A 12793-nucleotide genomic window follows, 5' to 3' on the forward strand; every position below is an offset into this window, starting at 1 on the left:
GCATATCGTTTTTAAATGTGTGCATGATTTTCTCATCCGAGAAAACAACAGCTGTTTCAAAGGGGGTGTGGCAGATTTCAAAACTCTTCTGCGGTAGGATACACCTGAACATCCTTCGCCGGAGGAGGCAATCGAGTAGAGGAGCAAACTCCTCCATTCGCCTATTAACAAATTGACACTCCTACATATGGCGACCACTTATAGGTTTCCCGGTCATGGAGAGGATGACAGAGGAGTCTAGACCTTCCCCAATTGAGAATCACCCCAAATCTGGCTGTGTTTTCATACTGTGTAAGGAAGTGCTTACATTTACATTTTAGCCATTTAGCAGACGCTCTTATCCAGAGCGACTTACAGTTAGTGCATACATTTTTCATACTAGCCCCCTGTGGGAAACGAACCCACAACCCTGGCGTTGCAAGCGCCATGCTCTACCAACTGAGCTACAGGGGACTACGCTTAGGTAGCATTTCTGTGGAGCCCACTGATCTTGCAGCATCACACAGCTGTCAAACCCGCCAAAAATCATGTTGCAGCTGCAAGTTCTCAAAAGGAGACTATTAAGAAGGATGAAGTTCCTTTAATCTGAGCTAAAAGCACTCCAGAATAAGACTTTTCACAGTTTTGATGTGTAAAAAACTGTATTAGAATACTTGAATAACTGCTGCAACTCATCTCCACCCAAGCACCTAATATGATATGATCTATGATTTTAGACATAATCATCTCACTGTAAATGTGAGTGTAACATTTAAAGGACACTATGATGGTTGAAAAGGTCCTCAGTGCTCATTCAGTAGGTGAGCTAGACTACTCCCTCTCCCAATTACTTTGTTAGAGAAGTGGTCAAAATGAATTGAAAGTGTTTACATCATGGTCTCATCCACCAGGTATGATGTTCTGATTGAATGGTATGGTTGAGTTTCCACGTTATTTCAACAAAAAATACATTTGTGGAAAACTGATTCGATTTGTAAAAAGTCATCAATGTAAGGAGAAAAAAATTCACCCAACTTTTTACCTAAATCCAATGAAGGTGAAATGTTTTGTTGATTTCACGTTGAATTCACGTTAGTTGACAACTCAACCAACTAGACTTTGAACTGAAGTCTGTGCACAGTAGGGAATTGCAGGAAATTAATTCGAAAACGTTCTCTCCACTGTCAAGAGGGAGGGCCTCTAAAAATGTTTGCTCGCAAGGTGCCCATCTCTGGGTTAAAGTGTTTGCTTGACAGTCCTGGACCCTAGTTCGAGTCCCGGTCGGGGCTACCCCTCGAATTTGCTACAATATGTTATTACTCAATAAGCTACTGTAGGCTATTACTCTCAGAACAAAATTACACCTTATCATGTGTTTGTTTTATGTTTGTTTATTCATATAATCAGATTCAAACTGTAAGCGAAATTTGGTGCGTAGGGGGTGACGTGGCATGCACCAGGGAACAGGTTCATTTTGATGTCCGATCCGACTGTCCTTATGGCTACATAAGGTCTGGAATTCTGCTATTGTAAAACAGCCATTCTCTCCCAGTCCCAATTGCATTTCCAAGAGTATGATTGATTATTAATCATTAACTCATAGGTTATTGTTCATACTTGTAAAGTCAGTGATATATTGTTCACGAGCACAAAAGATGGAAGACCGGACAAGAGTTAGACTACATTGTATACCCTCACACAACTTGCCACCTATTGAGTACCGTACGTGGGATAAGAAAATAAATCAAAAATAGTTTGCTTAAATGCTTTTTTCTTAGACTATTCCTCACCATCTGTGGGCTTTGTATGCACACCAATAGGCTCCTGCGTAATAACCATAACCATCGCCTATGGACGTAGCGTAAACTAGAGGAGGTAAAGTGCTGGGAGTATGCTATCATGTGCACTATCATCCTTCTTGATATTGCGATACCACCACTATCAACAATTCACAATGTACAGTCCATTCATTCGTCATATGATGGATACTAGCGTAAAACAAACCACCTGGTGCCACGCGCGCATCACGGCAGAATCACAATAGATTTTAAATAGCCGGGGTACAAAGAAGAAAACGATGGCGACAAGAAATGATCATCTTCTATATCAACAACATCATTCATTGTATTCAACAAATCACTACTTTAGGAGCTCATATTAGGTTACCTTGCTTCTGTTGCTTCCACTGTCCAATTCGAGCCGAGAGCTAGACCGCGCGGATGAAATGTCAAATCCCTGAGCACGGTTGCTGAAGATAAAAGGGGAAACCGTATGTTTGCCACAGTGCAGATCCCACCGAACTGCGGTTTGAATGCAGGTCTTGAGTCTAGACGATTTAAAGAGGGGAATATCACACGTGATAAGACAATATAATATACAATGTACCATAAACAAATTAAGAAAATAGTACACTATACTGTTTCCAAAAGTTTCGAAATAATGAGTTTCATCTTCACCATAGGAAACTGTATTAAAATGCTGATACTTCAATACCATTGTGAGGAATTATGGTAAATGTGTAGGCTGTCCATGTCCTGCAGCAAGGTCAGTAGAATATGTGGTCTAATGCATAAATTACAACTCCAATGGCAAATAAGGTGAAGAGAAAATGTTTGCAGTAACTGCACTTCCTTGTAATATACTGTCACCTAGTGGTATGAATATGACACACACAATGATGTTACTCTTGTAACCATGGTTAATAATAGGCTTGAAGTGGTGGGTGGTCGAGGATAATTTCCAATCATGGCTTTTGGATATAAATATGGTTTTGCTTATCTGGTGAGTTACAGAAAAAGAAAGGCTTTCAACAAAAGCTCACTGTGACAAGATGTATTATAACACATTTATTTATTATTCACTGTTTAATTTAATTACAAATTATGTCAAAACATATTCAGACAATTATGTGTTGGCATGAGAGAGCGAGAAAGAGAGAGAGATGCATGCATACATGTCGAAAATAAATAGTGTGCCACACAGTCCAGTGAAGGTTTCCAGTTGAGCCGCCTATTTGAGTTGTTGTAAGGCCCACCATTTGAGTGGAACAGCAGAGCAGCATGCCAGTGGGACAGGACCCAGATTTATCCTAGATCACTGCCATCCAAACTGTTAGAAAAGTCATAGAAAAGTCAGTACCTGCCCTTTCAAACTCACTAAACTCAATATCAAGTGATCAAACTTAGATATTGCTATCCAGTGTGGGCACTACTTTTTGGAAACTCTGAGTGGACTGACACATTGCTACTGCAGGTGTGTGCACGGGTCATGTTGATATACTCAAGGTATGAGTCTGTTGTAACAAATAGCAGACAGTCACTTTGAATCATCCTTTCCCCCAGTCTCTTTATTCTCTCACCGTGGTGTTAAGTCGCCTTCCGACTCGTCTCTGAACAGCAACCACGCCAGAGCTGACTCAGATGCAGACCTCTTCCCATACCTAGTGGACACAGAGACCATCACATACTGTATGTCACCAAGAGATTTACATTACTTGCTGGAGTATGCTAACAGGGATCCTATGATCATATCGTGTCCCCTTGTGGCAATGAATAGCCTGCCCACCTCATCGTCGACAGCCCCATGTATTCCAAGGCACTACCTCAATTTGTCTTTCCGAGATTCCTCGTGTTCTTGCCTTATTCGCAACCGTATTGGAGGAGAAGATCCGAGGTCCTTCCCTTCAGAACTCCTTCTCAATGCGTTTTAAGAAAGAGGATGCCAAGAATCGAGGAAAAATGTATTGAGATAGAGCCAAAGTTTCAAGAAAATACATAGGCATTATCGGTATGAATACCCTACTGCTGGGTTCCCCAATAGGTGGCCCGTGGGCCAAATTCTGCCCACAGGGGATTTTATTTGACCCCCCAAGTCTTCTGAGCAAAATATTTGATAAGTATTATTGTTGGACATAAAAGACTGTAAAATCACCAGGAAATCAGCTCAAAGTGATTTTAATTTAGGAAATCTGTTCGCAAGGATTCCCACGCATAAATAGCGAGGAATTTGTGATCATATCCCAATGTAATGAAGGTATGTAATTATTCAGTTTTTGTCAAATACTATATCTGTTTGGAATTCTTGCTGTCAATTTGCAGTGTACAAATGATTTATAACTACTGTGTGTTCCGGCTCCCCGACCATCCTCGCAAGGAAAAATAGGCCCACGGCTGAATGTAATGGGGACCCCTGCCCAAGTGTGTGTACTCACTACTCACTAATCACCTATACCATTTTTATCTCCAGAGGCAAGAACACATATCTCAAGCAATTAGCTCCAAACGAGGAGAGATTTGAAAGTCCAATGCCCAATGCTCAGCAAGGCAAGCAATCCTCGGCTCCACAGACAGTGCCAAGGCTTTTAAATCATCTTTACTGAAATCAATGCTTTGCCAATGAGGAGTGAATCTCCCTTTGTGTGAGAACAAGAGGGGCTGAACTGCATGGCACACAGCTCTTGTAGTGCATTGACAGCTCCAGCCCTCTTAAAGACATGCTCCGGTTCATTGACGACTAAGAAAGTATTTTTTAAACCTTGCGCTTTGGGCTGGATGTGTCAATGTGTAGTTCATACATGCAGAATCTATGAGCAGAATTACTGTTTTACCTCAATTAGCCACGAAATCCCTAGTTTGAAAGCGACTGTTTTCTTGAAGCTGTGCCGTGCCATTTTCCCTACATTTCCCCCCACGTGTGCCTGCCCCCTAGCAATTCGAGTTCTAGCCAATGAGTTTCAGCCCCTCGCATTTGAGTGACAGCTATCAAGAAGTCGGCCCAGCGTTATCCATTGAGGTTGCAGGGCGTGCCCAATGGCTCAGTAGACACAGCACAGAGAGAGAGAGAGAGAGAGAGAGAGAGAGAGAGCGAGAGAGAGAGCGAGAGAGAGAGAGAGAGAGAGAGAGCGAGAGAGAGAGAGAGAGAGAGAGAGAGAGAGCAATGACGTAGTGCATATATGTACGCAATATGTACGCAATAGGTACATACGTAAGCAATTTTCGGGGACCACTTTTGGCTCATGAGTGCTGCTTTTAGAACTACTGCCTAAAAAGTATACAAAAGTACCGGATAATCTATTTAATGATAGACTGCAGTCTGAGACTGGATTGGTTTCAGGATCCATCAAACTCTATAGGCCTACATGAAATCTCTGAGCCACAAACGTACAAGCCCATATACATATACACAGGCACACACACATATGCACACACACCATGGATGCACGGACACGCACACACACACGCACACACACAGAGAGAGACAGGAGCAATTCATGTTGAGCTTTCCTCTTGCCCACAAAACACAGAGGCAGGACATTAACTTAATGCCTATAGCAAAACCAGGCTCCTTTTCCTTCCTGTCCATACCATCATTATTTTTAATAACTGCACTCTGTTCTCAAAATACTAATCTCTCTGTCTGTATAATGCTGCTGCATATGTGGCTTGCCAAAACTGGAATGAAGTTATGTTATAACAGTGTTCAGAACAACAGGCTGGTTGGAAAGCCAAGAGAACATCATTATTCTCAGGCTTAGTTCAAATGTCTCTTGTCCCCTCAGAACTTCTCCTGTGACCTTGGCTATAGTGGTAATTTGACCCTCTTAAGAATATCAGCAACATTTTATTGGAATTTAGGAGTGGGATTTTTTTGTTGCCTTTGTATTAAAATTGAGTGAAGGAATATGCTATCAATCTATTGATTGTCAGTAGGAGGTTCCATTCCCATAAACCTGGTTTGATAAATTGTTTTCCCCCCTAATAGGCTGAAACGTTGCATTATCTCTGACTCTTGTGCCATATCTAAGACAAGGTTTTCCCATGTTGATAACATGTTAGCCTACAGAGTGCTGAACTCACTCACCTCTGTCTGTTGATGAGGTTGATGTAGTGTCGCAGCGCCATGTTGTATCTGGCCCATTCCTCCGGAGGCGCGTTGTTGTCGGGGCTCACCGGCTTGGTCGAGTAGGCATCCGTGAAGGTGCCCAGACAAACCAGCACGCACAGCACGAGGGCTACGAGGATCAACCAGGGTCTCAGTATGTTGGCCATCTGTAATTAAAGAATGTAGACTAGCATTTCCCTGACGACTGCTGGACTTTAACAAAAGCTTGGCATTCTTGACATCAGAATCATAAAGTTATCATCAGTTTTGTTTTAGGCAAAGCTTTTTGATGAGTAAGATTTCGTCTTTTTGACAGCAGGCTTTATCAGAGACACATTAGCAGGTGCACTATCTATGGTGCTTAAATGTGTGCCAAAGTTGCTTACGAAAGAAATCAATTGGTCTTCAACCTATTGATTCTACAATGCTATGGAACATTATATTGTGTTAAGTAATGATAATGAAGAATCGCTTCTTTACTCTTGCTAATTGCGACTGTAATTACTGTGGCTTTGCGTCCATTGCCTTTGCAACCATGAAAAACACTTTCAAATTACAAATACTTAAACATCCTACATGTTTTTGTTTATATTTGTGTGTTTATCAATGATAGAACATAATGCAAGTCCTTTATACTGCAAAAGGTTATGTTTATGCATTATTTAAAGTACCTAGGGCAAGCAAATTGGCTTGTCCCAGTAGTGATGAGTAGAGTTGTAGTTACATGTTTTGGGGATTTAGAGATATCTATCTATTATTTTGAATGCTAGAAAGTAAACACAAGTCTTTAATATATTGTATAGATCAATAAAAACAAAGAAGGCTATTAAAATACCGTTGTATTTTATTTACAGTTGAAGTCGGGAAGTTTCCATACACCTTAGCCAAATACATTTAAACTCAGTTTTTCACAATTCCTGACATTTAATCCTAGTAAAAATCCTGTCTTAGGTCAGTTAGGATCACCACTTTATTTTAAGAATGTGAAATGTCAGAATAATATTAGAGAGAAAGATTTATTTCAGCTTTTATTTCTTTCATCACATTCCCAGTGGGTCAGAAGTTTACATACACTCAATTAGTATTTGGCAGCATTGCCTTTAAATTGTTTAACTTGGGTCAAACGTTTCGGGTAGCCTTCCACATGCTTCCCACAATAAGTTGGGTGAATTTTGGCCCATTCCTCCTGACAGAGCTGGTGTAACTGAGTCAGGTTTGTAGGCCTCCTTGCTCGCACACGCTTTTTCAGTTCACATTTTCTATAGGATTGAGGTCAGGGCTTTGTGATGGCCACTCCAATACCTTGACTTTGTTGTCCTTAAGCCCTTTTGCCACAACCTTGGAAGTATGCTTGGGGTCATTGTCCATTTGGAAGACCCATTTGCGACCAAGCTTTAACTTCCTGACTGATGTCTTGAGATGTTGCTTCAATATATCCACATCATTTTCCTTCCTCATGATGCCATCTATTTTGTGAAGTGCACCAGTTCCTCCTGCAGCAAAGCACCCCCACAGCATGATGCTGCCACCCCCGTGCTTCACGGTTGGGATGGTGTTCTTCGGCTTGCAAGCCTACACATTTTTCCTCCAAACATAACGATGGTCATTATGGCCAAACAGTTATATTTTTGTTTCATCAGACCAGAGGACATTTCTCCAAGAAGTATGATCTTTGTCCCCATGTGTAGTTGCAAACCGTAGTCTGGCTTTTTTATGACGGTTATGGAGCAGTGGCTTCTTCCTTGCTGAGCGGCCTTTCAGGTTATGTCGATATAGGACTTGTTTTACTGTGGATATAGATACTTTTGTACCTGTTTCCTCCAGCATCTTCACAAGGTCCTTTTCTGTTGTTCTGGGATTGATTTGCACTTTTCGCACCAAAGTACGTTCATCTCTAGGAGACAGAATGCGTCTCCTTCCTGAGCGGTATGACGGCTGCGTGGTCCCATGGTGTTTATACTTGCGTACTATTGTTTGTAGAGATGAACGTGGTACCTTCAGGCGTTTGGAAATTGCTCCCAAGGATGAACCAGACTTGTGGAGGTCTACCATTTTTGTTTCTGAGGTCTTGGCTGATTTCTTTTGATTTTCCTATGATGTCAAGCAAAGAGGCACTGAGTTTGAAGGTAGGCCTTGAAATACATCCACAGGTACCCCTCCAATTGACTCAAATGATGTCAATTAGCCTATCAGAAGCTTCTAAAGCCATGACATCATTTTCTGGAATTTTCCAAGCTGTTTTAAGGCACAGTCTACTACTCCTAGGGTGAAGTCAGCATTAGAGGGACAGTTTTGGTAAATCGCTATGTAGACAATCAAAATCAGCCTACCCTACTCAAGTAATGTTTATTTTAATTAATGAAGGTCTTATCTACATGTTTATGACGAAACAAGTGGATAACTGTTTATTCTGTGGATGCTACAATCCCTAAAACATCATCAGACCCCTACTTTTGCTAAAGCGTGTCTTTCAGTTGTAGTGGGACCCTTTAGTAGATGAAGTGGGGCACTATTTTCTCATTAGAAATACATGAATGTCCCACTTCACCTGCCACTTGTTATGAAATCATCAAAGAGACTTTGTAGAGGCTTATATATAACACACTCTGTTTTAACAATTGTGTCAATGACATTATACTAGACCCTCTCCATGCCCTTGTAAAATGTATTTGGGGACCTTCCAAGCTCTTGGTGAAAATCGAACTAAAGGACTCTGCACAGCTTTTACTTGATCACAAAACAGCTCTATTATTCCCCAAATGCTGACCCCTTTCGTAAATTCAGTCTCATTTCTATACTTCCTTTCTTACATGTTCTTTTCTACTCTTGTTATTTCCTTCTTAATATCTTCCACCATCATACTATACTGTTTATGTGCTATATAGCGTCTAGTAGAATCAATTTTGAGATGTTATAAACTACTAAAATAACATATGTTTATGTATTTTAGAATATCTAATAAAGGAAATTACATTTCCTTCATTAGATACAAATGCTGCACAGTACACATTCAGCAACAACCCGATAACATCTGTAGTGATTAGGTTGCTAAATTACCATAGTACACTACCCTCAAGCACAAACGTTCCACTACACCTGTAGGGTGTACTAACTACAACGCAGTATCAAGGAGTTAGCCAACTAACTTGCCAAAATGTTCTGAAATAACTTTTTATTTTGGGCATGGTGTAATTCACTCAACAAACAAAAACACATATCTAAGTTTAGCTTTCATAATGAACCAGAAAATCAATGGTTATTTTTGGCTGTTTATCAAAGTTAGCTGGCTAACTCATTGATCCTACTTTGTAGTATGTGCAAAGTTATCATAATGGTAAACATTATTAGTCACACTTTATTTGGATAGTACGGTCATACTATTAACAAACTATCTGTTGATAAGCAACTGACTATCTGTTGATAAGCAAGTGCTTCCTAAAATTAGATTAGTGTTATAGGGTAAGGTTTAGAATAAGGGTAAGGGTTAAGGTTAGAGTTAGGGCTAGGGTAAAGTTTAGGGTTAGGATAAGGATAAGGATTAAGTTTAGGGTTAGGGCTAGGGTTAGTAGATAGTTGAAATGTTACTGATAGTCGTCATTAAGCTGCCATATTAGTAGATTTAGAATGGGAAGATACCCAAATAGCCTACATTTAAATAAAGAAAAATATAAAGAAAAATGTAGTTAATTCTTTCCTAAATGGCATGCCCAAATGCCACCGCATTTCAAAAACGACCCAATTGCTAAAACTACTTCAACAGTCAAAACCTCCCAAACTCAGCCTAGTCACAGAGAGCAAAAAGTAATTCATTACTCACTCTGCAGCAGACTTGCTTAACCGGTTTTCACTTTGTTCTTGTTGTGTGTTTTGTAATTCCCAAATCCGAATGGTTTATATAGACAAGGCTACCTGATGCGCGCGCCATGAGACACCGCAAAATGACGTTTTCAACTAAATTTACGCAAGCGAAAACGAGCAGAGTACGGAAGCATTCTTTCCGGATTGAAAGTATCAAATCAAATTCTATTCGTCACATGCTTCATAAACGAGCCCTTCCCAACAATACATAGAGAAAGAAAATAGATAAATAATAGAAAAGTATAACACGTAATACTAAAAGTAATAATAAATACACAATGAGTAACGATAACTTGGCTATATACACAGGGTACCAGTACCGAGTCGATGTTCAGGGGTATTGAGGTAGATATGTACTTTTAACATATAACTAGGAATAAAGTGACTGATAATAAACAGTAGCAGCAGTTAATGTGATGAGTCAAAAAAGTTGTGCAAAAAGAGCCAATGCAGATACTCGGGGTAGCTATTTGGTTAACTATTGAACTAACTATTTGTCAGTCATGGCTTAGGTGTAGAAGATGTTCAGGGTCCTGTTGGTTCCAGACTTGGTGCATCAGTACCGCTTGCTGTGCGAAGCATAAAATACAACCTTTCAGTGTCAACTAAGGGACTTTAATGCACTTTCATGTCGTTATTATGATTTGGGACAGCATGCCAGACCCAAAATTGAGTGAATATGATCAAACAGCGTTAACTAGGGAATATAATTTTTCAATTTATATTTGGGAACACCTGGTCTATGACTTGGGTGGCTGGAGTCTTGACAATTTAAAAATATATATGTTTTATCAGTGCAGCCAGAGATAGCCTACTTTTGTCTGATTTCAAGCAATAATGATTTCAAGCAATAACGACACACATAATATTTGTTTTTTCTATTATAAATGGATTGTAGCAACCGTCCAAATGTCATGAACGATATACCAAAAGTATGTGGACACCTGCTTGTCTAACATCTCATTCCAAAATCATAGGCATTAATATGGAATTGAGCCACAAGAACATTAGTGAGGTGGGCACTGATGTTGGGTGATTAGGCCTGGCTCGCAGTCGGCGAGTTCCAATTCATCCCAAAGATGTTTGATGGGGTTGATGTCAGGGCTCTGTGCAGGCCAGTCAAGTTCTTCCACACCGATCTCGACAAACCATTTCTGTATGGACCTCGCTTTGTGCACGGGGGCATTGTCATGCTGAAGCAGGAAAGGGCCTTCCCCAAACTATTGCCACAAAGTTGGAAGCACAGAATCGTCTAGAATGTCATTGTATGCTGTAGCGTTAAGCGTTCCTTTCACTGGAACTAAGGGGCGTAGCCTGAACCATGAAAAACAGCCCCAGACCATTATTACTCCTCTACCAAACTTTACCGTTGGCACTATGCATTGGGGCAGGTAGCGTTCTCCTGGCATCAGCCAAACCCAAATTCGTCCGTTGGACTGCCAGATGGTGAAGCACGATTCATCACTTCATAGAACGCGTTTCTACTTCTCCAGAGTCCAATGGCGGCGAGCTTTACACCACTCCAGCCGACACTTGGCATTGCACATGGTGATCTTTGGCTTATGTGTGTCGACTGCTCGGCCATAGAAACCCATTTCATGAAGCTCCCGATGAACAGTTCTTGTGCTTCCACAGGAACTCGGTAGTGAGTGTTGGAACCGAGGACAGACGATTTTTACGCGCTTTAGCACTTTAGCACTCGCCAGTCCCATTCTGTGAGATTGTATGGCTTACCACTTCAAGGCTGAACTGCTGTTGCTCCTAGACATTTCCACTTCACAATAACAGCGCTTACAGTTGACCGGGCAGCTCTAGCAGGGCAGACATTTGACGAACTGACTTGTTGGAAAGGTGGCATCATATGACGGTGCCACTTTGAAAGTCACTGAGCTCTTCAGTACGGGCCATTCTACTGCCAATGTTTGGAGATCGCATGGCTGTGTGCTGGATTTTATACACCTGTCAGCAATGGGTGTGGGTGCAATAGACAAATCCACTAATTTGAAGGGGTGTCCACATCCTTTTAGCCATGTAGTCAGTGGTGATTTTAGCATGTAAATCTTGGTGGAGCTAACTCCCCATCATTTTTTTTAGATGCATGAGACTACACAACACAACATGAATTACACTATAACGGTGACAAACGGTGCCCACAAACTGTTAGGGCCTACATAAAGCTGTCCCAACAGCAGAGCTTTCCTTTCAGCACCATGGAGTGAATCCTTACCACTGCTACACCTGGCTATCAGTGGAGCCTTGTCTGGCAGCAAAACAGTTCATTCAGCATCATTTACTGCCTTAAAAAAAACATAGCTGATATGGCTGACATGCTTAAACAAATGTGGTTTCTACTGACAATTGAGATGTACAAACTATGGCATAAGGGGACGACAAGCGGATAAGAGGCAACCCGTAATTTCGATTAAGACATTAATGAGCGAGCTAGGACGGACGTAGTCAATATAACTATTTGTTCAGCACTTTTGAAATGTACAGTCACTCACAAAGACAAGGGGAACAGAGGGAACACCTATACACATACTAATAAGGGAATGAGCACCAGGTGTGTGTGATTGAGAAGACAAGACATGCCAAGTGGAGTGATGAGAATGGGATCGGCAGTAGCTAGTAAGCCGGTGACGACGAACGCCGAAACCTGCCCAAACAAGGAGGGGAGGCAGCCTCGGTGTAAGTCGTGACAGTACCCCCCCCCCCCCCCCTCCCTCCCTGACGCGCGGCTCCAGCAGTGCGCCGACCCCGGCCTCGGGGACGGCCAGGAGGACGCGGAGCAGGGCGAGTCGGATGGCGACGGTGGAAATCCCTCAACAGGAAGGGATCGAGGATGTCCCTCCTTGGGACCCAGCACCGTTCCTCCGGACCGTACCCCTCCCACTCCACGAGATACTGAAGGCCCCCCACCCAACGCCTCGAATCCAGTATGGAACGGACAGAGTACGTCGGGGCCCCCTCGATGTCCAGAGGAGGTGGAGGAACCTCCCGCACCTCAGACTCCTGGAGCGGACCAGCTACCACCGGCCTGAGGAGAGACACATGAAACGAGGGGTTAATACGGTAA

At 41.9% G+C, this 12793-nt stretch overlaps 1 protein-coding gene across 1 annotated transcript; it reads right to left on the reverse strand.

Moving 5' to 3' along the window:
- Nucleotides 1-2847: 2847 nt before the first annotated feature.
- Nucleotides 2848-9710, reverse strand: LOC311128888 (peptide Y-like). The gene is made up of 4 exons (XM_084161111.1): nt 9677-9710; nt 5839-6026; nt 3338-3418; nt 2848-3087 (listed from the first exon to the last, which is right to left on the reverse strand). Exons 2-4 carry the CDS (start codon nt 6024-6026, stop codon nt 3063-3065), a joined length of 294 nt encoding a protein of 97 aa, XP_084017237.1. The 5' UTR covers nt 9677-9710; the 3' UTR covers nt 2848-3062.
- Between the last annotated feature and the right edge of the window lie 3083 nt (nt 9711-12793).

This window comes from Coregonus lavaretus (genome assembly GCF_964263955.1).
Source record: "Coregonus lavaretus genome assembly, chromosome: 1".
NCBI lineage: Eukaryota > Metazoa > Chordata > Actinopteri > Salmoniformes > Salmonidae > Coregonus > Coregonus lavaretus.